Here is a 26,997-nt window from a genome sequence, read left to right as displayed (position 1 = left end):
AAGCAATTTCCTTTCCTTTAAACCTCATCTCTTTGTTTTAAAAAATTTAGGGGTGCCTGGGTGGCTCGGTTGGTTGAGCAACTGCCTTTGGCTCAGGTCACGATCCTGGAGTCCCACATCAGGCTCTCTGCTCGTAGGGAGTCTGCTCTCCTTCTGACCTCTCCACTCTCATGCTCTCTCAGATAAATAAAATCTTTAAAGAAATTTTTTTTGTCAAACCTGGGATGCATGGGTGGCTCAGTTGGTTAAGTGTCAGCCTTCATTCAGCTCAGGTCATGGTCCCAGCGTCCTGGGATCCAGTCGTGCATCCGGCTTAGTAGGGAGCCTGCTTTTCCCTCTGCCTGCCCCTCCCCCTGCTTGTGAGCTCACGCGCTCTCTCTCTCTCTCTCACAAATAGAAAAAATTTTTTAAATCTTTAAAAATTCCAAACCTGAATCTTTGGAGGAAAAATGCAGCAAACCCCTATAATACCTGTCAACTTAGCTTCACCAACTGGTAACGTTAACGCAATTTGCTTTTAAGGACAAGACACAGAAAGTGCCTACGTCACTTTCACTCTTGTCCATTGGTAATAAGTTTGGCATACACGGTCGCTTGCCGCAAGGGAGGCTGAGAAATACAGCCTTCCTTAACAGCTGTTTGCTTGCTGTAGGGGGAGGGGTTCTGTTGCTACAAGAAGATGCGATAAAGCAGGTATTGGAGGAGGAGGAGAAAGATTTGTGGGACAATAGACAAATCTGACACATTGACCCCTTAAATCTTGTAACCAGTTCTCTTGGAAGTAGATTCTGGAAAGATCTGAGCTAAAATTGCAGCCCATCTCTAGAAAGTATATAGGATTTAAAAGTGCATTTTACGCACCTACCGCATTGTTGACAACCGTTCTGCCCTCATTTATCTTGCTGTACTGTGTGGATCTTTCTAATCAATCTTAATATTTTTTTCAACAAGTTTAACTTACAAATAATTTAATAATGACACACTGAATATAATTGTGTGGAGTCCTCAGAATGTCCCAAATGGGCCCAAACACAGTTCACTACAGCATCTTTGCTTACAGAAGCACGTTTGTAGACCTTAAACACGTAGCACTGCCAAGCTGTAAAGAGTATTAGATCTATTTTCATTTTGTTCAAGTGTTATTTTCAGCTTTCTTTAAAAAACAGGAACTTACAGAAACTGTTACGAAAAGGAAATACGCAGGTTGCTTTGTATAAATCAAGATTCCCTCGCCTCTACACATCACATTGTGTAGACCACAATAGATTTTTCCTTGTTTTATATTGCCTTGTTACTTTTTAAAAAATATTTTATTTGAGAGAGAGTGAGTGAGAGAGAGCACAAGTGGAAGGTGGGGGAAGGGGAAGAGTGAGGGGGAGAAGGGCTGAGCAGGGCGTGGGAAGTGGGGCTGGATGGCAGGACCCTGGGATCATGACCCCAACGAAAGGCAGGAAAGGCAGTCGCTTAACCGACTGAGCCATCTAGGCGCCCCATATCACTTCTGATCTGTTTATTTCAGTTACTTTGAAAACTTCTCTTCACTTTTCCCTTTTCAAAATATTAAAAAGAATATGCTTTTAACTTTTCTGAGATAGTGTTCTTTTATTTACTTTTGATCTGTGATAGTTTATTATCTTGGATATGAATTAAATCCTTTTAAGGTGGATCCTTTTAGCCCTCGACTGTAAGCAGATCATTCTTACTCCATCCTTTGGCTGCGTGGACCGCTTTTTTGTGAAGGCAAAGCAAAAATGCCTGCTTTAAAGTTACTATCAGATGTTGCTCAACACGGGTTCGCTACTAATACAGAACTTGGGTTCGATCCTGTGCTACAGACCCTCCTGCACCTTGAGTGCGACCGACCCCTACCCACTGGCACGGCGACAGCCCAACACATCCTTTGTGCGGAGACGGACTGGCTGTCGGCCGCGTCCACGCCGCCACGCTTCCCGGGCTCGACGCCCGCCGGGCGCCGGAGATGGAAAAGCCCGAGGCCCAAGCGAGGGGAGCGTCAGCCCAGGCGGGACTGGAGGGCGGGGAGCTATCCCCGTCTTGGAAGCCCCCGCTCTGCGTATGGGGCACTCAGCCGGGCCCAGAAGGGCGCCCACGTCCGGCCGCCGGACCTCATCGGAGGCCTGCCCGCTCCTAAGATGGTGGCGGCGGCGTCAGGCAGCTGCGGCGGCGTCCCACGTGGGAGCCGGTGGCCAATGGGCTTCCGGCCTGCGCCACCGGCCCGGCGCGGGAGGCGGAAGTGCCGCGGGCCGCCGCCTCCGTCCCGGCTGCGGCCCCTGCCGGTTACATAACTCGTTTCGGGCTCCGCGCGGCCCCACTTCTCGGCAGCCCGCGACCCCACGATGCTTTGAGCCCCTACGACGGCGTCCGCTGCCGCCGGCTCCCGTCCGAGGTGAGGTTCCCCCGGCTCCGGCCTGCGGTGGGGCTGGGGTCGTGAGGGAGGGGGGAGCCGCCCGGACCTGAGCCGGCCCAGGGAGGCGGGGGCCCGAGGGGTGCGGGACGGCCGGGGCGAGACCCACGCTTCTGGGTGCCCAGACGTGTCCGCGGGGTGACGAGGGGGTCACGGAGCTCGCGCCGGCCGATGCTGAGGGGGGCGTCCGCGGGGCGAGGACGGACGCGGTTTCCCGCACCCTCTCCCGCCCCTGTGCCCCCTTTGCCAGAGCGCCTCCCGGCCAGGCCCCAAGACGAGCTGGAGGGGGGGCGGATTTAGGACCAGAGGTCAGACTGCCCCTCGTTTCTCTGCGGGTCGCCCTCCAGCGGAAGGGCCTGGCCTTTTCACAGGTCAGCGGTTCTCCTGACCTGCCTTTGCATTGGTACTTGTTGCGCGGATTGTAGTTATTTGCCGACTTGTTTGCCCTCCTGTGAACCCTTGAAAGCTTGGGGCTCTGTCTTCGTCGTCTCTGACTCTTCCGTCCTCAGCCGTACCTTTTGGTTTTAAAGACAGGTGAATTGCATACGTTTCTGGTAGTTTGCAGACTGGCCATGCAGACCCTACGGCAGCTCGGACCTCCTCCACCAGATCGGGCGCTTCTCAAGGAAGCCTGGGAGCCTGTAGCTCCCGTGGGGTGTCCCCGTGAGAAAACCGTGAGGGAGGCTGTGGGCCTTCTCTGGACCACTGACCACACATACCTTTATGCCCAGCGGGTGCCAGAGCCCAGGACCTGGAGTTACTCTGCAGTGAACGTGGTCATGGGCAGCTTCATTGATCTGTTTCACTCTGTCAAGTCCTGAGCCATAAGATTTTGTCACCCACTTGTCCCGGTGGAAAAGGACAGCAGCCCCACGCACTCACTCCCTGTGGTGCCGGAGTGGTTGTTAATTGGAGTGTCAGAACTGGAGAGGACATTGCTGATTGCGGAAGTGTCAGCAGCGGACTTAAGGCAGAAACCTCTAGTTAATGATTAATTGAGTGATCCAGGAAAGGTCGGTGATTCCAGGTCATCTACAGAAACACCACAGTCCCTGTGACATCTTGTGATGTAGAGATGTGAGAAGTTACTTGTTTGGCCTGCGAGACGGGAAGGAGGGAGTCTTGAGCATCATTGAATTAAAAGGGGCTGGAGCAAAAACAAATTCTCTGTCTCTCACGAAAATCTCTGAATTGCCTTAAGATTGGAGAAGAATGAAATAAACACTAGAAGAAACTCAGAGGTGGCTGAAATGTAAGTCCCGGTCCTCTTTTCAAGTGGACAGATGAGTCATGGCGGTGCACACAGGTCTTCACGTAACCCTGTTTTAGATTTTGTGTCTGTAGCAATCAGTGTGCAGATCGGCCCTGGAGAACGCAGTGTGCCTGAGCTCCTCCACTGGGGCACAGTTTGCTACAGCTCCATCTCACTGAGCTTGCGCGCTCCGTGCATGCAGGGATTCTACCAAGACAGTTAAAACCTGTACAAAACAAAGTCAAGGCATGGTGTGGTGTTGACAGGCCAGAATAGAAAGCGCAAGCATGTTTTTAAAAGGTCTGTGTGTAGCTTTTGCCTCTCCGTAACTTGCAGGACTTTGTCATCTGTATTTTAACCACACCCACTCGAAGGCTTCAGATAGTATTTGAAGTTGCTTGGGAACAGCATGCGTCAGTCTGGGATGGAAGAAAATTCCCGGATGTTAGGAGATGTGAGAGAGAAAAGACACTTACCCCTGAACTGGGGTGGCGCTGTCATTGCTGGCTGGGTACTCAGCTCCAGGTCTGTCTGAGCCTCCTTGGACTGTTAGCAGCATTTTGGTTTCTGGCAACCTGAGGTGTGTTTAGACCAGATGGACACAGCATCATTGCACGGCAGCAGCCACAAGTAACACAGTGTAGGGGAGACTCCTGCGAGCTCTGAATGTGGGCTGGCGCATGTCTTTGCAGTGCTGAAATAGCCCGGGGTCTCAAGTGTTGGCGACAGCTCTCCTACCTGGATGGAGAGCTGGCTGCCTGTCAGGCAGTGTCTTCTCTTAAATCGCCGCTCCTCTGTGTCTAAGTTTTATCTCCATTATCTTCCCTCGACATCTCTCTCTGGAAGGAATCCAGGAGGCCCTCATCGTTTTTCTTCACCGTTCCTTGTTTGCGGCAAGCAAGCTTAAGGTCTAGACTCCGTGTCAAAGCCGGTCTTGCGTCTGTCTGTGTGCGTTGCTTTCAGGTAAATGCTGATCTGCAAATAAGGCTGCACCTCGTGGGTCTCTTTCTGGCCAAGTTCAAATGCTGATTTTTTTCTTCCACCAAATATTTGTAAGTGTCTTTGATAATGTCAAGATCAGGTCTCCTTCCCTAAATATTCTTTTTTAGCATGACCTCCGATAGGAGCCAGCTGTCAGGCCAGTTCTGAGTCAGCAGAAGTCCTTCCACCGTTGGCGAAAGAGAGACCCATGCATTGGAAAGTCCAGTGAGCAAAGAGTAGGTTGGCATTGTGCTGTGAACCCTAAGGCATTTGCTCAGTGCTCATGGAATGATAGGAAGGAGGTCTGAACAGGGAGCCCGGGCTTTCTGCAGGAAGTGGTTTGGGGTCCAGGTCAGCAGTTGAATGAGGCTCCCAGGAGCCTGAATGCCCCTCTGCGGAGGCCAGCAGACGTGCGGCAGTCAGCCAAGGTGGCCACAGCACAGAGCTGAGCCCGATGGTCGGGTAGAGAAGGAGGAACAGCACGTGAGGCCTGGTCCCTCGTTCGTCCAGTCAGCGTCTCAGACTCCCCATCTCTTCACCTGAGATCCGCTTCCTGCTCAGACAGGACCCACGTCCTGGAAGGGGGTGGAACTACCTCTGAATGTGGCCGAGTGGACGTTATTAAATGTGTCTTTAGATAGTGAGAACGAGTACCCATTTTGCCCCCAGATGGACTCTTGGTGCCAGCTTTTACCCCATGGCCTTGGAATAGCATGGCATTTTGTGTACGAATGCAAGGAAAAACCTTCTAGAGACAGATCGACAGTCGTAAAGAAGCAAAGAGGAGGTGCTTGTGGAAGGGGACACAGGACAACTGAGAAGGTCTTTGTTCCCTTTGCTTCCGTAGGAACACCAGAGAAGAGTGTTTTGTCATCGTTAACAAACCACATTAAATAAAAAACTCTTCAGTTCTATTTCTTGTTGAATAGTTACTGTTGTTAAAAATCAAACCACGTTCCTCTTTTTTTTTAATCTCCTGAATTCCTGAAATATGATCTATTTGGGCAGCAAAGTATTGAAATTTGAGCCCATCTTGAAAATGACCGAGAAGAAAGCAGTTTCATTATATAAAACAGCTTGTAGGTAATTGTCCCTGAGGTACTGAGAAGAATTCTTATCTGGAAAATGTTGGTGCGATAATATTTACACCTTTTCTGTAGTGTTCTTGGGGCTTGCGGGTGGGTACTTGCTTCAGTTTTGTTTCTTTCTCAAGCCACTCCTCTCTTGAAACTCTTCAGAAGGGCTCGCTGATTCAGAGGGTTGCTGCTCTTCCAGTCTGAGTTTCAGATGACTTTGTTTCTCCTCTGGCCTTCGGTTGGTAACACCTTCACTGGAGTGTGTCTGCAGAGAAAAGTTCGCCGCTTGACGGACGGTCATGGCATAAGAGTACTGTGTGCCCACTGCCCCCAAATACCCTTCAGCCCCTTACCAGCCAGGCCCTCTTCTATGTAACAACAACAACAACAGATCATTAAGATTTTATTTATTTATTTGACAGAGAGAGTGAGCACGAGCGGGGCTGGCGGGGCAGCAGGAGGAGGAGAAGCCGCTCTCCGCTCAGCTGGGAGCCCGACACGGCTCGATCCCAGGATCCTGGGTCATGACCTGAGCTGAGGGCAGATGCTCAGCAGACTGAGCCACCTGGATGCCCCCCAAAATCATTTTCTCGTAGGAAGTACCAGAAACACTAACAGTCATTTTACTGGGGTTGGGGCAAGTATGGGAATCTTAGTTTTGGTTTATGTTGCATGTGGCTTATTTTACTCTGAACATGTGTTCATAGTAAAAAAAAAAAAAAAAGTTTGCAAGAGCATTTCTCTCCTTCAAGAAAAGGAAAATGTTTTTAATCTTGTTTTAATTTAATTTAATTTTAAATAATCTCTGCACCCCACATGGGGCTCAAGCTCACGACCCGGAGTTCAAGACTCACGACCCGGACGGAGACCTGAGCCAGCCAGGTGCCCAGGGAATGTTTCTTTAAAACTTTTTTTTTAAATGGTCATTTAAAACTTGTAAATATTTTAAATTGGCTTTTATAAAGCCATTTAAATAGTTGTTTAGTAATTACACGGAGCCCTTTACAATATGTTTACAAGTCTGTTTAGCTTCCTTGAGCACAACTCCCTGCATTTTGCTTCATTACAACTTCGAGTCTGTGCGTAGAGCATTCGTTGCTGCTGTCCGTGCACAAAGTGCCACACTATTCCAGGGGTCTGGGATTGGAAAGTTAGCACCATGGGATGCTATTTTGGGGCAGAATGGGCAATCATTCTACTTGTAAGTTGAAGAGACACTGTAAAACTTCCAAGTTGTTGCTAATTAAAAACAGCCCATGAGATAATTCTCATAAAAATGTATTCATGATTTGCTTATACCACCGGAAAGTCTTTTTTTTTTTCCTTTGAGAACAAAAACAACTCGAGCTCACTTTAAAAAAAAAAAAAAATAAGCTCAAATAATACAAAAATGAGTGTTGAACACAGATACCTGCTGTAATTCTGGAGGCAAATGGTGACAGGAGGTTAAATTAGTTTTTAAAAACATGAAGTTAGCCTCATGATCAAGTGTTAATTTATACCAGATTTGACCCAATTTCATAATTAACATCTCTTTGATTCTGAAGGATCTTAAGTGCAAAGCCAGAGAAGTGGAGATTAAAAACCCAGCTGGAAACATGGAAGAAAGGCAGGGAGGCCTGGCCTTCCAGGGGCAGTGGGGCGGGCGGGGGGCAAGAATCTCTGAAACCCAACTCCCCTATTGCTGTTCTTCTTACTTTGAAAGTGAGTAGCTGCCTGGTCCCTGTTACCCCCTGTCCCCAGCAGGGCTGAGGGCTGCTCCGGCTGCCGGAGTTCTGTGTGGGAGAACACACTCCTGCCTGGGTTTGAGCCTAGACAGGGTCCCGTCTCAGCTGGTGGTCAGGACTGCAGACTACTACGTACGTTTTTATTCCCAGCCCCTAAAAATCTGGCAACTTCTAGGTGGTTGCGTCGTTAAAGCGAGCTAGTCGACTACTCCCTGGATCTGAACTGGGAGCTGTATTCGGGTGCTCCTCGTCAGGTGGCCTCCGACCAAGACCCCAGCTTAAAAAGCGGAGGGGCAGGTACGCTTCTAACCGGCGCCGGGCCGTCCCGCACGGGCCCTGTGGACTCCACGCCCTTGCGCTGTCGTTGGGCGCCAGCATGCGAGCTCGTCTGCACCCTCATGTTCTATTCTGGGAAGATGAGACGTGTCTGGAACTTTCCAGCAAGGGGTACCATGGTGTCTGCTCGCGGCTCCTTGTCTCTGGCCCCTGGTTGCAGTGTCCCCTTTTCTCCCAGCTCATATTCTTGTCCAGTCTTCCTCTTCGTCCTTGTCTTACCCCAGACCTAGGCTTTCCTTCTGCCACTGGCCAAGTAAGGCCACAAAAGGCAAAGAGGCCTTCGGCAGCCTGCCCACCTGCCCACAATCCGGGCCTTTGTCTGTGCGGGCAGTCGCTGGCTCCAGTGCTGCGGTGCGGGTCCCGAGGACAACCAGGGAATCTGTCCGACCGTGCTGAGCGGCGTGAGCGCAGGTGCCTTCCCAGGGAGCATCGGGTTTGCAGGCGGCGCACGTGCGCAGTGCTCTCCGCGTCTGCCCTCTGCATCTGGTCATTTTAACTCGCGTGTGCAGCAAAACAAATTAGAAAAATACATTTAAAACAAAATAAGATCTGTGCCATCTTGAGGCACAATGTAAAGCTTAAAGATCAGAGCTCCAAAATGCTAGACCCCCTCCTTGTGCGGCACAGAGGCCGTTATCTTTGCCTTCTCACCCTCAAGAATCTGAAGGAGGGCCCAACTGTTAAGTGCAGGTACCCCAAGTTCACCGGCCCCTGGCAGAGAACGTGGCACCTGACTGTGTTTACCATGCAGCCACCTGCTCAGATCTGAAGCAGAACCATATGTGTGACGACCATTGAAGGAGACCCGGCATCTCACCATTGCCCCGGCAAGTTCCTTCTGCCCCTTCTCAGTGACCCCTACTGCATCTGTGTTCTGATTTCTGTCACTTTTGATTCCTTTAGCCAGCTTTTGAATGTCCTACAAATGGAATCCTCCAGTGTGATCAATTTGTGTTTGATTTTTTTTTTTTTAATTTGACAGAGATCACAAGTAGGCAGAGAGGCAGGCAGATTGGGGGGTGGGGAAGCAGGCTCCCTGCTGTGCAGAGAGCCTGATGCGGGCTTGATCCCAGAACCCCGAGATCATGACCCGAGATGAAGGCAGAGGCTTATCCCACTGAGCCACCCAGGCGCCCCTGTCAGTTCGTGTTTGAAGAGAAGCATCTGTGAGAATTACAGGCTCCCCTCAGAGCACAGTGAGGTAGGCTTAAAGAGGAAGGCTGTTTGGAGCCAGAGTGCGGGGTGCTTGTTTCCTGTCATCTTGTGAATTATTCATGTTGCTCCTACACTGAGGTTTCAGAAGGAGCCCAGGCTGCTGTGGAGACGCTCGCTCCACCACGAGCAGCTGCCTGTGTGCACAGCTGAGCCATGAAGCGGGCTCCCTGTGTCCCTCAGTCTCCTTCGAGGCCTGCAGCCCATTTTACTGCTGTGCAAGGCAGGCTTCTGTCCCTGTCCCTGGCTCAGTTTTCCTTTTGTCCCTCGTCCGTCCTAAAGGCAAGAGCTTAGAGCTCATTACAGTTGCATTTTCCAAGCAGATCAACCTGATGTCCGCAGAATTGCACGTTCCTGAGAGCCCTGGGTCTGGTTCTCGGGCCGTGGGCGAGCGCGTGCTCATCTTCCCTTGGGCCTCGCCTGAGAAGAAGCCTGGAGTTCGGGGAAAGACCAGGGTGGTCCTTCATCGTGGGTGAAGGGACCTCAGGCTTCGAGAAAGGGACGGACTCAGTTGGGAGCTTCGGAGGGTTGGGGAGGGGAGTCCTGACGGAGGCTGCGGGCTTCCGAGGCGGGGAAGCTGTCGCTGCTTTGTCGCGGGTGCGCACGGGATGGAGCGGGAAGGTGGCGGCACGTGGGGCGCTGCGGCTGGTGGTGTGGAAGGGAAACGAGTGGCGGGAAGGCGCGTCCGGGAGAGGGGATGCGCAGTACCTGGAGCGGGGGTGTGGGCAGGAGGAGCTGCGGGGCTCGGCTCTTTGGAAGAGGCCATCTCGTTTCATCCTCTCAGCGACAGAGAATGAAGCAGAAACACATACAGGAGCGACGTCTCAGTGGTCCCAGTGACCCCAGCATCCTGGCAGGGTCTGAGAGCACAGGGAGGACTTAGCTCCCATAGCCTAAGTGGAGGGTGGCTCACCTCGGCCGGGAGAATGGACCCTTTGAACCAATGCAAGTGAAAGAAGAAAAGGAAGGGAAGGTTCTAGGAGTGACAGAGCTTGCAGTGTGGTCATGGCAGGCCTGAACACCGGATGTCTGATGAGGGCAAGGGGAGAGGCCAGAGCACCTCCCAAGACATTAAGAGGATGGGGTGCTTTTTAAAATTTGCATGTGACTTGTGTGAGACCAAGAAGCAGTGTCTTTGAAGAAGGAAGAGGCCCTGTGGACCTGGAGTGTCGGGGCACAAAGCGGGGGGGCTCCAGGAATAGGGTTGTTCCAGCCTCCTTCTTTGGGGTGGGAGCGGAGGGCCCTGTGGGCCTCATGACAGTGCCAGGAAACTCCTCCAGGAAGTGGAATGATCCATTCTCAGCCCCCGGATTCTGAATCCCTAGCACTTAGCAGTGGAGGGGAGATGAAAAGTGTTCCTGTGCATGTTGGGGACATCTTGGTGGCTTTTCCTCCATTTTCCTCTGTCCCTCTGGATGAGCATGTGGAGGCAGTGCCCACGTGTCCAGACATCAGCCCTTCCCGCCACCTGGGAATCCTCAGGGAAAAGTGGCCTTTCTACAGGGACAGGGCATCATTTCAGCACAGAAGGAAGACAAGGTTTGCAGACAGGCTCCTGGGGATGAGGCTGGGGAAGGAGAAAAGGTAGAGCAGGTGAGCAGACAGCCCTTCATTTGGATCTTGGAGAATGTGATCTCTGTCCCTCCTTGAATCGCTTCACTCAACCCTGCCCCCCGCCCCCGAGAGGCCAAGGGCAGGATGCAGGCCCAGGAAACCCAGGCAAGAATTCTCAGAGTAGCGTGAACCTTTGCAGCTTCATGTTTTAACTTCAAAGTCTAAGCGAACTTTGGGTTCCCTGTACAACATGCCCCTGCTGTCGTAGTGTAGTTGAGTCTGTGTCTTCGTCGGGAATGTCCATCTGAAGCTCCAGCGCCGGCCCGAGGGCTCGGAGCGGAGGCTGGGATGGGGGCGCGGCTGTGCTCTGGCTCCACCCACTAGCGGGCCCCTCTTCTTAGTGAATCATCAGGATCCTTGTCCCATCAGCCGTGAGAGTAGCCCGTAGCCATAGGAGACTGGCACATGGTGGAAGGTTCTAGATGGTGAGTGGGGGATTCCTACACGTACCAGAGGTGGGTCCCCTGGCCTGCTCCCCGTCTGTGAACCAGCTGCCACACCAGCATCTCACGTGCCCTGCCACCCTCTCTGTAAACCTGGCCTCCGGCGCCGGTGTTTCCTGTGGGACCCGCGCACCAGGCTCTCTTTCCCTGCCTTCCTTTCCTTTCCCTGCCTGCTGTCAGCTGGGCTGGACAGACTCAGGACTATAAATGCTGCATTTTCCCCTTAGTTAAAAGTGACTTGTTTCTATTTTTAAACCAAGGCTTTTGAAACCATGGAAGCCCATTTAATAGGGATGTGAGATTCCACAAACAGCGGTGCATCTCGGAGCCCAGTGTTCACTTGAAAGTCAGGGAACAAATCCTGTCCCTTTGGTCAAGAGCCCGTCCCAAGGATACTAGGGAAAAATGTATGACTCCTTAGACATGAGATGCTCATCTATTATAGGTCTCTCCCTTTGCCATCAGGCTCAACATACAGGGTTTTTAAAAAATCTTTTAAAAGTAACGTCACTGAAGTGTAGTATACATAGGACAGAATATGCACCTAGTGAGTTTTAACCGTCGGTGTGTGTAACCACCAGCACCGTCTACACAGAACATCCCGTCCGCTCAGGACGTGCTCCACGGCCAGCCCTCGCTCCCTGCCTCCTCGGATGCCCGGGGTCGGCCTGTGACCGTCCGGACCCTGACTGCTGGCTGATGTTGCCGGGCGCCCGTACTCGTTCTGTGCCTGGCGCTGGCGGGTCTGCTGAGCGCGCGGCCACGGTGTCCTGTCCTGCAGCGCCTTCTCCGCGGGAGCTCGGAGCACGCAGGCTGCTGGGCAGGAGCGCAGAGGGCCGCAGCCGGTGGGGCTCTGCAGCTCTGCCGAACGCGAGGGCAGGCAGTCGTGGTACCCCATTTCTCGAGCTGGCTTGAGCCCGTCTCACCGCAGATGAGCAGTCTGGAGAGCTGTTCCTGGAAAGAGGAGGACATGGAGTTTCCTGGCGCCGGTCAAACCCTGGGGCGGCAAGCTGATTTCAGATTCCTCTGGTCATTTGCGGTTTGTGTTGATTTCTCAGCTGGGGGCGGGGGGTCTGAGCGTGATCTTTCCTTTCTGAAAGGCGTTTTCAGTTGCTACCCTGTGAAGACTCATAGACAGCACAGACTTTCTTGGCTAAGACTCGATAACTTCCTCTGATCACTTCTCACGCAGTGTGACAGATTTTTTTTTCCTTTGAGTATGAAGTAATTAAAATTGGACCAAATCTGGAGTAAGCTACCGGGGGCCTTGGTGGGCTGGTGGTTCCTCGTCTCTGAGTCACCTGCCAAGCTCTCTGATCTTCAGCCTTGTCTTCCTAGGGGTCCCTCGCCCTGGCCCTGTTGGGGGACACAGGTGCACGTATGTGCTTGCGTGCAGACACACACACACACACACACACACACACACACACACTCCCCACACCCCAAGTGGCAGGGTCCAGGCTAGCCCCCCATGGGCACCAGCGTGGGTCCCTACAGTTACTTCATAGGCTACAAACCTTCTGGTTCTTTCTGGAATCTACTGTGACTGTCTTCAGAAGTAATTTTTTTTTTTTTAAAGATTTTATTTATTTATTTGACAGAGAGAGAGATCACAAGCAGGCAGAGAGGCAGGCAGAGAGGAGGAAGCAGGCTCCCCGCGGAGCAGAGAGCCCGACGCGGGGCTCGATCCCAGGACCCTGAGATCATGACCCGAGCCGAAGGCAGCGGCTTAATCCACTGAGCCACCCAGGCGCCCCAGAAGTAATTTTTTTTTTCATCCATTTGTTCACCAAAGAAACATTCCCTCTCAGGATTTGTTTTGCTTTGTTTTTAACAGCTTTAATGAGCTGTGATCCACATGCTGTACGACTCACCGGTCCGGAGTGCCCATTCTCTCAGCACTCCTGCGCTATTCACAGCGCTTTGCCACATGCGGTTTCAGGACATTTCTACCGCTCCCCAAAGAAACCCCACATCCGTAGCCACTACCCCCCAACCCCCCAATCCTGCCGTCTCCAGCAAGCACTCACTTACTGTCTGGCCGGATTTGCCTGCTCTGGACATTCACGTAACTCGAATCATAAGATACTTGGCCTTTTGAGTCTGGCTTCTTTCGCCCAGCGTCTCGTTTTCAGCGTTCATCCACGTGGTGGCCGGTGTAGTTTGAGTGTGCCCGCGGTTCATTGATCGGTCACTGCTGACAGTCCGTCGTGGACTCCCACTCCCACTCCCTCCCTTGCCCAGTGCGGAAGCGGGATGGTGTTCTTGCTGGGCTGTTGAGGATTTTTGGAGATCGTCCTGTGTGACTGCTTGGATTGGCAGGTGGTGATGTGTCTGGGCTTGTCCACCAGGGTTTTCCCTGAAGACCGTTGCAACAAGGAGGGGAGGACCCTTCCCTTGTCCCCGGAGCCTTCTTGGGAAACACTGCACTGAGGGGCAGAGCTTGGCCTTGGATGATGTAGGGTTGTGGACTTTGACCCAGAAGCTCCCGGTTTCAGCAGGGACTTTCTGCATGTCCCCAGGACCTGGGATCATGACCTGAGCTGAAGGCAGAGGCTTTAACCCACTGAGCCACCCAGGCGCCCCAGAAATGCACTTTTTTTTAAAGGCTTTGTTTATTTGTGAGAGAGCGCGAGCGCGCACAAGCTGCAGAGGGATGGAGGAAGAAGCAGACTCCATGCTGAGCAGGGAGCCCAATGGGGAACTCCATCCCAGGACTTTGGGATCATGGCCTGAGCCAAAGGCAAACACTTAGACGGAGCCCCCTGGGCGCCCCGGCAACACTTTCAAAAACCCATTTGGCATACCTTTCATCCCACTCGACAGTTACTAACACTTGGGCATTTTTGCTCCAACTAAATGAAGTTACAGGATGTTCTGTCATTTCGCCTCCACATATCCAGTGTACCTCTCTTCAGAAGTACGGACATTTTCTGCACAAGCGCAGTGCTGGTCTCGTATCTGAGAAGATAAACGAAGCCGTTAGTTGTTGATTTTAGTAATTTTTTGTGTGTGTTGTGCCAGAGAACTGTTTTTTTAAAGTATCAGAGGCATCTCTCTCTCTCTCTCTCTGTCTCTCTCAAATAAATAAAATCTTTTTTAAAAGATCGGGGGGTGCCTGAGTGGCTCAGTCGGTTAAGTGTCTGCCTTTGACTCAGGTCATGACCTCTGGGACTTGGGATCAAGTCCCTTATAGGGCTCTCTGCTCAACAGGGAGCCTGCTTCTCGCTCTCCCTCTTCCCCTCCCCCTGCTTGTGCACTCGCTCTCTCTCAAATAAATAAAATCTTAAAAAAAATAAGATAAAAATATAAGGTGTTAGAAGTAAACTGTGTGGATTCAGAACTCAGCTGAGGGGATTGGGGAGCAGGGCCTCCTTCCAGTTTAGGTGAGACTGAACTGGTTTGGTGCCTCCAACACTGAACCAGCAGCTGAGAACCATCTAAGTTAGGAGTCGGAGCTAAGAGACCTAGGACATCAATGTTAAAGGTCAAGGGAATGTTCCTGGACTGGCCAGACCGTGCTGGTCACCAGTGGGCGGGCACCAGCAGCCCACACTGATGGGCATTTCCCCTTCAGTTCCCAGCCCTCTGCCATCTGCAGCTCGTGCAGGCCTCGGCCCTGCCCTGTGGGGCCCGACCGTCTCTGTTTTAGAGGGAACTCAGAGACTGGCTAATGAAGGGTGAGCCAGAGATAAGGCCAGGCTCTGTATCTGAACACATCCCTTGTACGGCAGAAGGAAGGGTTACCTTCGATTTGGGCGTTGTGCAGAAACCTCCGGGGGAGCGGCACTTTGCACCCAAATGCGAGCTGCCAGGGTCCATCCTGCTCTTGGTGCGTGAGCCCCTCTAACCCATACACTCGTGTTCTCTGGGACAAAACAACCATTTGCCCTGGATGACTGGGGAACCACATCCTTTCCAGTGACCACTAGGATATATTTTGGACAGACATGACTCTTAAAATTCAGGACTTGCCAGTTTTGGTCCCATTTCCCAGGAGGTGGCTGGCCACTTGAGAGGCACGAGTTCCCGAAGGTCACACCAGAACGTTCTGGGCCATAGGCCGCGTCCTGGATACCAGCAGGGACGTGGGCTGGAGTGGGCGGCCACAGATGGGGATGCCGAGCCCTGGAATGGCCCAGCTGTTCAGGAACCAAGTAGCAGAGCTGTTGTTGACCCAACAGGGTTTCGTTTTTGAAGGTGCGTCTCAGGAAAGAAGAAAGAAAAGTGACATGGGATGATGAGATTTGCCTAGACGGAGGATAGTTTCTGTGGTTTGGTTGGCGTGTTTCCATTTTGTTTTGTGTTTGGAAGAACTCAGACAGATACCGCCCGGCAGCTGCGGTCTGCCCTATGCCTGCAGGCCTCTCCCTTCAGCTTTTGTGATGGCCGTGTCCCTTGTTTTGTCAACACAGCTGGCTGCCTCTGCCCTGCCTGGAAAGAGGCTTTTGCCTGGGTCAGCCTGGCTTTCGGGGGTTCCAGCCAGATCCTGTATCCAGAGACCAGCTCCATCCCCTTCTCAGTGATCGGTCTCCAGCAGGGCTCCTTTCTAAGTGGAGGTGGTGCCCCAGCAGCCGCTGAGCCTGGACCTTTGGGGGCCACTAGGCCTCAAGCAGCTGAACAAACCTTGTCCTAATGGACATCCAGTTCGATCTCCCTAGAGCCCTGGGGTGGGGCACCTCGCGCTGTGGGGAGGGCCACAGGAGGGGTCCCCACTTGGAGACCCCACACAGGCCGTGCACAGGCACTTGGCTGAAAACATGGAGGGAGGGGGAGGAAGCAGGTCCCCGCTCGTTTCAGCTGTTGAGCCGGTGCTCTGTAGGGGGACGTGTCAGGGTGGCATGGTCCCCACCCCTGGGAGTGTGGCATGTGCTGGGAAGACAGAACCCAGTGTGGCCTCAGAGCCACGGAGCTCCTGCAGTGCATCTGCCTCCTCCTGCTCTCGGCTGGCCCTTGGCCCCACCGCTCAGCAGCACGTGGTCCCCGGGGGCTGCCCGCCCACGCCAGCCCTCGCAGGAAGCCGCCTTGCTGAGTAGAGCCTGCCGGGTTGTGTCCAGGGCTTAGAGGCTGAGCAGCTGCTCCCCCTCCCAATCCCAGCAGTCAAGCCTCCGGTGGATGTCAGCCCCTGCAGCTGGCACGTTAGGACACGTCCTTCCTGGGGACCCTCCCGGAAACACCTGCGGTCTCACAGGAACCGGGCACTAACGATGCCAGGGCAGTCAGTGCAGGTGACCTTGAAGGATTGTCCCAGGCACTTAACTTGGGCTGGCTGAGTGGTCAGGGCTGAGCCTCGGGGCCCCTACACCTTTGGGCATTGCTAGGACTCTGTCGGTACACACTCAGAGAACCGGTTTCTAGAGTGAACTCAGGTCGGTAGGTGATGACCAGCCTCTCTGGGGTCCCGCCACCAGCAACATTTGTTATGAAAAAGTTCGAACATGCAGAGAAGTCGAGTGTGTGGGCACTAAGTTCGTGCATTGTGTCTCACCTGCTGCCTGGATCCGGTGGTGAAGAGCGTTGTGTCCTGTTTGCTTCTGAAATAGTTGGGTTCTCTTGAGCCATTTAAAGTTAGTTTCAGACCTCAGGACGCCTCACTCCCAAGACTTCCTGCGTAATTACTCAGTTCCTTGTCCAGTACCGTCAGTAGCAGCTTCATAACATCATGGGTCCAGCCTGTGTTTCCATTTTCTCAGAAGGTTATGTTGACTTGTTCTTTTTCCCGGTGGGGTTTTACACATCACATTCGGTGGTAGGTCTCCTCACCTCTTTTAGTTTACTTTTTTCTTTTTTAAATGACCTTTATCTTTTGGGTTTTTTTTTATTTATTTGTTTGTTTGTTTTAAAGATTTTATTTATTTATTTGAGAGAGAGACAGTGAGAAAGAGCATGAGAGAGGAGAAGGTCAGAGGGAGAAGCAGACTCCCCATGGAGCAGGGAGCCTGATGTGGGACTCGATCCCAGGACTCTGGGATCATGACCTGAGCCGAAGGCAGTGGCCCAACCAACTGAGCCACCCAGACGCCCATTAAATGACCTTTATCTTTTTTTTTTTTTAAGATTTTATTTATTTATTTGACAGACAGATCACAAGTAGGCAGAGAAGCAGGCAGAGAGAGAGGGGGAAGCAGGCTCCGTGCTGAGCAGAGAGCCCGATGTGGGGCTCGATCCGAGGACCCTGAGATGATGACCTGAGCCGAAGGCAAAGGCTTAACCCACTGAGCCACCCAGGGGCCCAATGACCTTTATCTTTTGAAGAGACCAGGCCAGTTGTCTTACAAAATGCCCCTCATTCCATGTTTGTTAGGCGTCATGGTGCCCTTGAACTGAAGCCTGTGTGCGTGTAGGCGTGGAGGCTCGATTGGGTCCGGGCCCGGCATTTTAAGGGGATCCCTGAGTGATTAGCGAATTTGACATCGCGGTTAGAGGCTGGGCTCGAGGGGCTGCTAGACCCGAGGTGGCAGGTTCCGCTTTCTTGCAGTCATTAAATCCTGGGGGTGCAGGAGCTTTGTCCAAGCCCAGCCTTTCCACCTGCCTTCCTTTAACGGAAACAGACGCCGCTCCAGCAGCAGCCTGGGCTGAACACACATTCAGAAGAGTGGTGAGCAGCGCGCCCACGCGGTCCTCAGTCTCGGGGTCACGCGGTCGGGCCGCATGCTGGGCATGGAGACTGCTGAAAGAAAAATAAGAATGCAGGATCCGTTGTAGAATAAATAAATAAATAATATATTTTTAAAAAATAAAAGAATTATTAGCAACTCATGACCCTTGATTCGAACTTTGGCGTGTCCCGTGGTCTGTCTCCCTGCCCACGAGTCTCTGTTGGCCGAGTCGGGGAGGAGAAACAGCCCCGCCAGCCGGTGCCACTTCCGCTGAAATCCAGCCCAACCGTGGCCCCCCACCAGGCTGCCCCAGACGGGAGCCAGTCGGGAGAGGTGGGGGTGTGGGACGAAGTTGGAGCGGGGGGTGCTCTCTGCAGTGGCAGAGGGGGAGGGAGAGCAGCCGGGGAGGAGCCGGGGTGGGGAGAGGCACCCCATTTCCTCATCTGCAGCACGGGCATGGTGAGAGACTCTCCGTGCAGTCACTGAGGAGACGTCCGTCTGGGGGGGACAATACTAGCTTCCCTGTCTTGCCTGCCTCACAGGTGAGCATGAGAAGAGGAGGAGGACGTAGCCTGCGGTGACAGTGCCCGGTTCGTGGGCTGGTGACGGGGCGCGGCTGCCCTCCTGACGCCGCCTCCCTCCCTGCAGGTGTGAATGACAGAGGTGGTGCCGTCCAGCGCCCTCAGCGAGGTCAGCCTACGCCTCCTCTGCCACGATGACATAGACACCGTGAAGCATCTCTGCGGCGACTGGTTCCCCATCGAGTAAGTTGCGCGGCGCCCCGTCCCGGCTGCACTTCGGCGGGGTGGGGGGCGGGGGGCCACTCTCGAAAGCGCAGGTGCCCGAGCCGGACGACTTGCTGGGACAGCCAGCGTGGCCTGGAGGTGCCGTGGTGGCCCAGGGCCGCCTTGCCTGTTGTTGGACCCCAGGCGTCGGGCCCTGACTGCCATCGGCCTCTTTCCAGCTCACGGGCTCCCCCGCGCAGAGAGGTCCCCAGAAGGCCCCTCCGGAGGGTCTCTTAGCTGAGCAGATGTCCGGTGCGCGCTGCTGACGACTCAGAGCACTGAGCAGCAGCGTGGCTGTCGTGGCAGCCGGAACTCGGTTCCGGACGTTGGGGTGCGCGCCTGCAAGTGCTGGTTCCTCAGCGGGGTGGGGGGGCAGGCGTCTGCGGGAGAGCAGGTGTGTGTGTTGATAAGGACTCGTTTAATGACAGAATTCGGGAAACCGCGGACTAGGGAGAGGGCGTATCCCAATCCTGCTTTTATCTGAAAACACAGGCCAGATGAACGCTTAGGGTCGCTCACCGCTCACCGGAGCAGGAGGATTCCCGTAGTCCTGGGGGGGCAGATTATTAGCTGCAGTTTTGTCGCTCTGCTTCCGCCATGGGCACATCCAGCTTTTGTGCGGGAGGAGTGGGCGCAGACTCCGTTTCACTGCCTGGCAGACAGAGGACAGAGAAGTACCGGCGGGACGGGCAGCCCCGGCCAGGGGGATTGCTGCCCTGTGGTCACCTGTGGCAAGCTGTTCAGATGTAAATCCGGAGTGCTCGTCACAAGACTTCTTTATCTCCACCGAAAACAAACATCTCCTTGAAAAGTGAACTAGCTCCTGCCAGGCCTCCATTTCCAGGAGAGTCCTGACCTCAGACGGGCCCTCTAACCTGTCGCAGGCAGGGAGGGAGGGGCCGGGCGGGCTCTGGTAGGAGGCGTCTCAGCCCCTGGGGTGGGGGTTGCGAGCCAGCGGTGTCTTTGGGGTCTCGGAGGGGCCCTGCTTCCACCGGCAGTCCCACTGCCGCTGCAGAGTAGCCCGGGACGTGCTTGGATCAGACCCCGCGGAGGGCGGTGCACCCAGTAGAGCCACGCGGGGCTGTAGCCTCTGCCTCCTGTGGCCCCGGGCTCTGCTCGCAGCTTCCTGCCGCCGGGGCCTCAGGTTCCAGAGGCAGCGGAGTGAACTGCAGGCCCACGCGCTGTGTGGCGGCAGCTCCGCGTTCTGGCTGCCGCGCCAGCCGAGCCCCCCGGGCTGTGTGAGGAGGACCAGGGAGGGGTGAGGGTGCTGCCCTGTAGAACCTTCTGGTGTGTGGGCAGTGGCCTCTGCCGAGTGGAGCCGAGTAGAGGACCTGTCTGCTATGTCACTGAGAGGGTACGGTGCCCTTTCCCAGCTCTTGGTCTCAACAAAGGCATCTTAGGCTAAGCTGTATGTCTACCCCAAATTAAAAAACCCACACACCCCGAGGCCCCCAGTGCCCCTGCCCTTCTGACCGTGCCTCCTGGCTATGGCTGAGTCTGCGTTTTCGTTACCGTCCAGGGGCTTTGCACCGAATGTTCTCGTCCTGCTCCCCGGGTCGGTGTTCTTGGTGAACAGCCCCTAGCAACCCTAGCCATACCCTGCCCTCAAAGGCTTATCCCCGTCGTTGCCCAGGGAGGTGCAGTGAACTCAATTGCCATTCAGCTGTGAACTTGGGTCTCGCCACATCTCCAGTCTTCCAAAGGACTCACAGAATTCTTGGAAATCTCCCAGGTCTGTGGGCGGTCAGGGCCGGCAGGCTTACCCCATCCAGCTGTCCCTCCACGCCCTGCCCCCATAGAGAGAATGTCGTCAGAGGATTCTCCCTCTCATCTCTCCTCTAATAATAGTAAAATCATTTTTCCCATCAGAAATTCCCAATCTTGTTCAGGGGCTTCTGGGTAGTTCAGTCAGTTAAGTGTCCGACTCTTGGTTTAGGCTCGGGTCATGATCTCAGGGTCATGAGATCAAGCCCTGCATTGGGCTCAGGGTTGGCTTGAGTTTCTCCCTCTCCCTCTGCCCTTCCCTCCCAAGTAAATAAGAAATTTGAAAAAAAAAAATTTTTTCTTTTCTTAAGGAAAGAAAAAGACATTTTTAAGAAATTCCTAGTCCTGAGGTGCCTGGGTAGCTCAGTCGTTAAGCGTCTGCCTTCGGTTCAGGTCATGATCCCAGGGTCATGGGATTGAGCCCCACATTGGGCTCTCTGCTTGGCAAGAAGCCTGCTCCTCCCTCTCCCACTCCCCCTGCTTGTGTTCCCTCTCTCGTTGTCTCTTTCAAATAAATAAATAAAATCTTTAAAAAAAAAAAAAAATCCCCAGTCCCATCTAGACAGATCACTGGTTTAAGAAGACCGTCTGGTGCAGGCTCCTTCTCGGCCGTGGAGCGGTGCGCACACTGTGGTTCCCCTGTGAAGCCCGACATTAGTTGAACTTGACCTTTGCAGGTTCACCTCCGTTTGTTCTCCTCCTCAGGTACCCAGACTCATGGTATCGGGATATCACCTCCAACAAGAAGTTCTTCTCCCTTGCTGCAACCTACAGGGGCGCCATCGTGGGAATGATAGTAGCCGAAATAAAAAGTAGGAGCAAGATACACAAGGAGGTAAGTATGTGTAGCGAGGGGGGTCCCTGTCACTGCACGGGCCGCCGGGATGCGCGACCGAATCATGCTGCCTGCTCTGCGGCCTTTTCTCCTAGGAGCCCGGACCCATTACGGGACGCATCCCCAGTTGGTTTCTTTCTGGGTGTAGGTGATACGGTTAGACACGAACAGGAGACCCAGCCGCAGGCTTCACAATGACTTTCATTTCAAAGGAGGGAGGAGTGGAAATGACACGCTGAGAGCCCCCAGAGTTGTCGGGGGCTCTGGGAGGATCGGGGATTTGTAGAAACGGCCGGCAGTGCTGTGGTTGGTGGAAGGACGTGACAGATTCCGGTTCATGGTTAGGGAAGATCTTTTTATCCCTCTTCGAGATCTGTTCCTAACGGTCTGCGGGTCCCACGTCAGCAAACTCTGCCCTGAGTGTAAAGTAAAACGCGAGGTCATGGCCACAGACACATGGTTCCACGTGGTTGTCTTGGGTCAAGGTTCGGCGTAACAGTTTTGGTCATCTTTGGGACGGAGTAGTGCTTACCGTGTGGGTATGTACTCCAGGGACAGGAAAGAACCCGCTGACAACAGGCAGCTAGTTCTGCCCGTCTAGCTTCAGGTCATTTCTTTAGAAGTACAGTAAGACATCTCCCTTTGAAAGACCCGACCCCGTCAAGTATACTCCATTTTGCCCATAATTAGATTCTGGCAAAGGTAGTTTCTTTTCAGAACTACCAGCTTCCTGCTGAGCTTTTTAATTCCACTTGGTCTCACACGGAGGTGAGATTCGGCAGCCTTCCAGGCCGGAACTCCATCTCCAGAACCGGGGGACAGGCATGGGGCGAGTGTGGGCGGCGCAGGGCAGTGGAGGGGCGGCTAAGGCCCCCGCTCCCTCTACTTAGAGACCACCTGGGGCAGCGTCCGATCCTTAAGGCAAACCTTTTCAAACTTCGTCTGGTCCCGAGTGCCCCGTACGTGTCCGCGCAGCATGGTCGCATCCCCATTACCGCCCTGCCTTTGCCCGGTGTCAGGAGCACCACGCATCCCCAAGAGAAGCGATGCTCTGTGTGTGTCTTAGCTGAGTCGTTTGTGCCCCAAGGACCTGCACCCTGTCGTCTCTGTGTGCGTTGTAGGGGGTGACTCTCCATTATCCTTTGCTCTGTCCCCTCACGCCCCAACCCCTGTCCCCCAAAGTGTCATGATCGGGGAGTCGGTGGATGAGATGTGCCCTGTACCAGGTGCCTCAGCTGTGAATCTGCCTCCGTGTCTGCTTTTTCCTTCAGGATGGAGATATTCTCGCCTCCAGCTTCTCTGTTGACACGCAGGTTGCGTACGTTCTAAGTCTGGGAGTAGTGAAGGAGTTCAGGAAGCACGGCATAGGTAAGGGCTCCGAGCTCGTGGGCGCCACGGCTACTCCAGCTCCCCGTCCGTCGTTCCCACAGGCCGATGGCCGGCCCATAAACGTCCCTTGTCCCCCTGTCCTGCAGGGACGTTCAGCATGGGCCTCCAACCTGCGCTCCTTGCACCCATGTCAGGTCTCTGGGGAATGGGCCCCTCTCAGCACACCAGCCACCACACGGCTTATGTCCTGGGGACGCCTGGGGGGCTCAGTGGTTAAGTGTCTGCCTTCCGCTCAGGTCGTGATCCCAGGGTCCTGATATCAAGTCCCACGTCGGGCTCCTTGCTCAGCAGGGAGCCTGCTTCTTCCTCCTCCTGCTCCTGCTCTCTCCCTCTCACTATCTGACAAACAAATAAAATCTTTTAAAAAAGAGAAAAAGAAAACCAGTCCAGCTGCCATTTATCAGACGCCCGCTGCATGCGGGGAGCTGTGCCCGGGCCTGTCTCCAGACCCCCCCCCCCCCATTCTGCCACCCGGCCAGTAGGCAGCGGTCTTCCTGTGTGACCCAGGCCTGCCTGGTCTGCCTTTTCCAGGGCTCGCGTTTGCTCTTTCTGTGGTAGGAGAGTTTAGTGAGTCTCCTCCCCGGGCCCAGCCCCTGCGAGGGAACTCCCTGGCCCCATCTGTGGTTCCAGACGCCCGACAGCGTGCGGCAGATGAGCCCCATCGGGCTTTGGGATTTGGGGGACTTTGACCAGGTGGTTGTGGGAGTTCCAGCCTCGGTGCAGTGGCAGGGAGATCTGTAGACATGTCTGGCAAGGTTGCTTCCTCGTCTGCTTCATGCCCCGTGCCACCTGCCTTTCCGTGTGTGACCCCCTTCTCCTGCAGGTTCCCTTCTCCTTGAGAGTTTGAAGGATCACATATCAACCACCGCCCAAGACCACTGCAAAGCCATCTACCTACACGTCCTCACCACCAACAACACAGCAATAAACTTCTATGAAAACAGAGACTTTAAGCAACATCACTATCTCCCCTATTACTACTCCATCCGCGGGGTCCTCAAAGATGGCTTCACCTATGTGCTCTACATCAACGGCGGCCACCCTCCCTGGACAATCCTATATCCTTTACTTCTCGGGGGTGAGGGAGGCGGCTTCCCAGCCACAAGGGTGACTCGCAGGGGCAGGGCCCACGCGCCAGACGGAGCCGCGTTGCCTTCACATGATTCACGAGGCCAAGCTCACAGGACACGTTTTTCCTGACCAGGTGGCGGTTTGGGTAGATCTGGTTGTGCTCAGTGTTCCTCGGGCTTCAGCTGGCATGAGCTGTGGGCTTTAGCGCTCTCGGCCAGTGGTCCACCCACCCGCCCACCAAACAGTGATGGAGAGCCGCCTGCTCCGGGCACGCAGGACAGGCACTTGTGAGCCCGGCAGACCAGCGCCCGCCCGCAGCGGGCCTTGTTTGGGCTGGGGAGAAGGCACACGATGGGGCGAAGAGAATTGCTGGCTGTTTGGAGCGCTTGGGTTCAGACCTCCCTTTCCTGAGGCCTGTGACCTAGAGCTGTGTTCCTCCCCTGTTCCCTCCTCTTTAACCCTCTCCGGGCCGGAACAGGGAAAAGGGAGGCCAGGAGACTCCCAGATGGAGGGCCTGGCCCCTGACGCTCTGTGAGCGCTCGAGGAATGAACCGGGGGAGGCAACGATTTAGCCATGTCACAGGGGAGTAAACAGGAGGGAGAAGCGTGGCCCCAGACCCCGCAGGCCTCCTAGTCCCTGTGAAGGTGGGACCCCCCCTCCTTGTCCCAGGACAGGGCCCTGCCGTTCCAGTGGCTGAGCGTGGGAGTGAACCGGGAGCGCTTGCTCTCCCAGCAGATCTGTGGCCCCGGCCTGCAGTCCCCATCCGCCAGCTTTGGTCCAGGTGTCCCTGTGCCCAAGGCCTCGCCAGAAGGTCCTCTTGCACCGCGTGCCGCCCTTGCTTGTTGGGCACGGCAGAGGCCCCTCCGGCCGAAAGACTCTCCGGAGCTTTGGGTGTCCTTCAGAAGCCGTGTGGCATCTGCCCGCGGTCCTGCAGATGACCGTGTGGGCCCCTGCTGACCGTGCCACCCAGGGCTGCGTGGGCAGGCCAGGCGAGTCGGCGTCTTCCTTAACGGAGCCCCACGGACTACATCCAACACCTGGGCTCCGCGCTAGCGAACCTGAGCCCCTGCTCCATCCCGCACAGGATCTACCGTCAGGCCCACAGCCTGCTCTGCAGCTTCCTGCCGTGGTCTGGCATCTCCAGCAAGGGGGGCATTGCCTACAGCCGGACCATGTGATGCCAGCTGGGCAGCCGCCAGCAGGCCCCGCCCTTCGGCACCCTGCAGAACCCGCCTTCCTGGCTGTCGGACTTCTGTCGTCTGCAGAGGAGCCGGTGGCCCCTTGCCGGGCCCGTTGGCCTGCCCCAGCTGCAGGCCCGGTGCTACGCAGGCTCGGAGCAGAGCGTCGCGGGCACACCCGGTCTCTGACAGGTACGTGGGAGCGGGTGGTGTGGGGAGAGGGGAGCAGAGCCCAGTGGGATGGTGGTACCAGGAAGTGAAGCCCGAGCCGCCCTCGGCCGCAAAAACAGGAGGGCCTGAGTGGCACTTGCGGCACCGGGATGTCGGGAAGTGGTCCCAGCAGCTGAGGTAGCTGGCTGACTTTCAGAAACTTCAGGAAGGAACAGTGAGTCCTTGAGCCCTTGGCCAGACTTCTGTCTTTTCACTTCCTGAACTGCATTTTAAACAGGAATGCATTCTCCGTTCAAAGACGGAGAAGGTACCAAAGATCAAGCTCCTCCTCCTGCCGGCCCCGACCACTTAGCTGCCCTCCTGCTGCACCGTGGCCGAGCGCCCAGGTCTGCTTCGACAGCAGCTGCTCGGGGCAGGTGCCTGGCAAACCAGAGCTCTGCTCAGATGCGCCCACGTCTGAGGCCATGAGCGCCACAGAGAGCTGATCTCTCAGACCTGCGAGCCACAAGGGGTCACACGGACTGCCAGGCCCACACCCTGGTGCACGGACGCAGCCCAGAGCACTTGGGTGCTGGGGACTCACGCGGCGGCACTGCACGACCACCTGGGCTGGATTCCCCCCATCTGTGCCTTGACTTGTGCGCGGACTGGGAGGGACTCGGGGCCTGGAGGGCTCGTGCTCCGGGCTAGAGCAGACATCTCCCTGGGGCCTTCACCCCTGCTCCCCTCTTCTCTCCCGCAGGCCCTTCCAGCGTCTTTCCTTCCCTGGTAACCTCCGGAAACCGCCGCCTCTGCCAACACCCCGGCCCCGCCTTCACGCGCACGGGTCAGCCCCGGCTGGGGTGCGGCGGCCGTCACTGTGGTCTGTTTCCTCCTCTGCCCCCTTCCCCTCCACTGCCAGTTCCTTCTAGCTCCTTCCTCCAAAGCCGGAATGAACTTTTATTGGAAGGGAGGAACCCAGGTGTCCCGGACAGACCTCACCCTAAAGGCAGGGGAGCCTCAGAACAATGAGGGGGTGAAAGGGAATGCCCGATCCTTGTCCAAAACCAGCCCGCAGAAGCCTGGGGTGTGGGGAGGAGCCCCTGCCTCTCTGTGAGGGGCTGTCGCTTGGTGGGCAGAGCCCAGAGGCTTTTCACCCAAGCACAGAGCTCGCGGGCTTGGGCCCTGACGCGGGAGGTCAGGTCCCTCCGGTGCCCTCCTGCTGAGGGCTTCGTGCTGTCTCGGGGAGTGCGGATCTGCCGATTAGATGGCAGGTGTGGGCTCACCTGAGCTGCCCCCAGAGCTGGGCGGAGGACGGGGCAGTGAGGTTCCCAGGTGTCCCCTCCCAGCCCCCAAGTCCGTGAGCTACAGCTCCCAAGATGCAGGCGGGGAAGTCGAGTGCTCTCGATCGAATGGGGCCCGGCCTTTGGGGCTGGGGGCCGTCACGTGCCTTGCGGCCCCTCAGTCCCCAGGGGCAGAGACAGGAGAGGCCGTCAGAGCCTGGAGGCGTGCGTGCGAACATCACTCGCTTCTGGCATCACCCTTACCCCCACCCCCACCGCTGCTGGCCGCCTGCCCTGCCCTCCGCAGCCGAGGGGGTGGCAGAGTCAGGCCCAGGGTTGCTGCAGTGTCTTGGAGCCACGGCCAGCCGCGGTGCGCCGGCCTTAGGGCAGGAGAAGGGGGAGCAACCGGGCAGGGGGCCGAGGGCCCAGTGACTGCCACGCTCCCCTCCCCCAGAACTGCCCAGCCTGGGGCCGCCTCCACTCTCGGGGCTGGAGAAAGGTGTTCTCGAGAGGAGGGCGAGCCCTGGGCCGGAGAAGCACTTTTCCTCCTCCAACCACCTCCCGACTGGCGGTGCCCCCCTCAGGGACAGGTCCCCCGCTCGCTGACCTGTCCCCACCTCTGCACTGACCTTGGCGACATGCTGAGGCCCAGCTTGGTGTTCTCTCTCATCTGAATCAACGGTGACCTGTGATTTTTACTTCTGCCCCGAGGGGTCAGGAAGAGTCTTCTGGAAGGTTTTGCCTTGGACATTCATAATCGAGCTCAGAGGCCTTGCCCTGCCCCTCTCTCCCTGCCCCCAATCACTGCAGTGTCCAGCCCAGTGTTGAACAGATTGTAGTGTTTTGTCTCATTACAAATAAACAGACTTTAATTGGTCA

At 55.3% G+C, this 26,997-nt stretch overlaps 1 protein-coding gene across 3 annotated transcripts; it reads left to right on the top strand.

The window, feature by feature from the left end:
- The first annotated feature begins 2,229 nt into the window (after positions 1–2,229).
- Positions 2,230–26,997, top strand: NAA60 (N-alpha-acetyltransferase 60, NatF catalytic subunit). Of its 3 annotated transcripts, none has more exons than XM_045993224.1 (7): positions 2,230–2,404; positions 18,311–18,426; positions 20,917–21,046; positions 22,318–22,414; positions 23,259–23,493; positions 24,529–24,877; positions 25,134–26,997. In XM_045993224.1, the coding sequence occupies exons 2-6, from the start codon at positions 18,317–18,319 to the stop codon at positions 24,683–24,685; spliced, it is 729 nt and encodes a 242-aa protein (XP_045849180.1). In that variant the 5' UTR covers positions 2,230–2,404; positions 18,311–18,316; the 3' UTR covers positions 24,686–24,877; positions 25,134–26,997. The 3 variants fall into 3 exon arrangements, with proteins under 3 accessions (XP_045849180.1, XP_045849181.1, XP_045849179.1); XM_045993225.1 differs by having other exon boundaries at positions 18,205–18,426; positions 25,599–26,997; XM_045993223.1 differs by having other exon boundaries at positions 18,205–18,426.

The sequence above is a fragment of the Meles meles genome, chromosome 21, assembly GCF_922984935.1.
Source record: "Meles meles chromosome 21, mMelMel3.1 paternal haplotype, whole genome shotgun sequence".
Lineage (NCBI taxonomy): Eukaryota > Metazoa > Chordata > Mammalia > Carnivora > Mustelidae > Meles > Meles meles.
The sequence above is the reverse complement of the archived record's forward strand: the minus strand, read 5'-3'. Positions and strand labels throughout refer to the sequence as shown.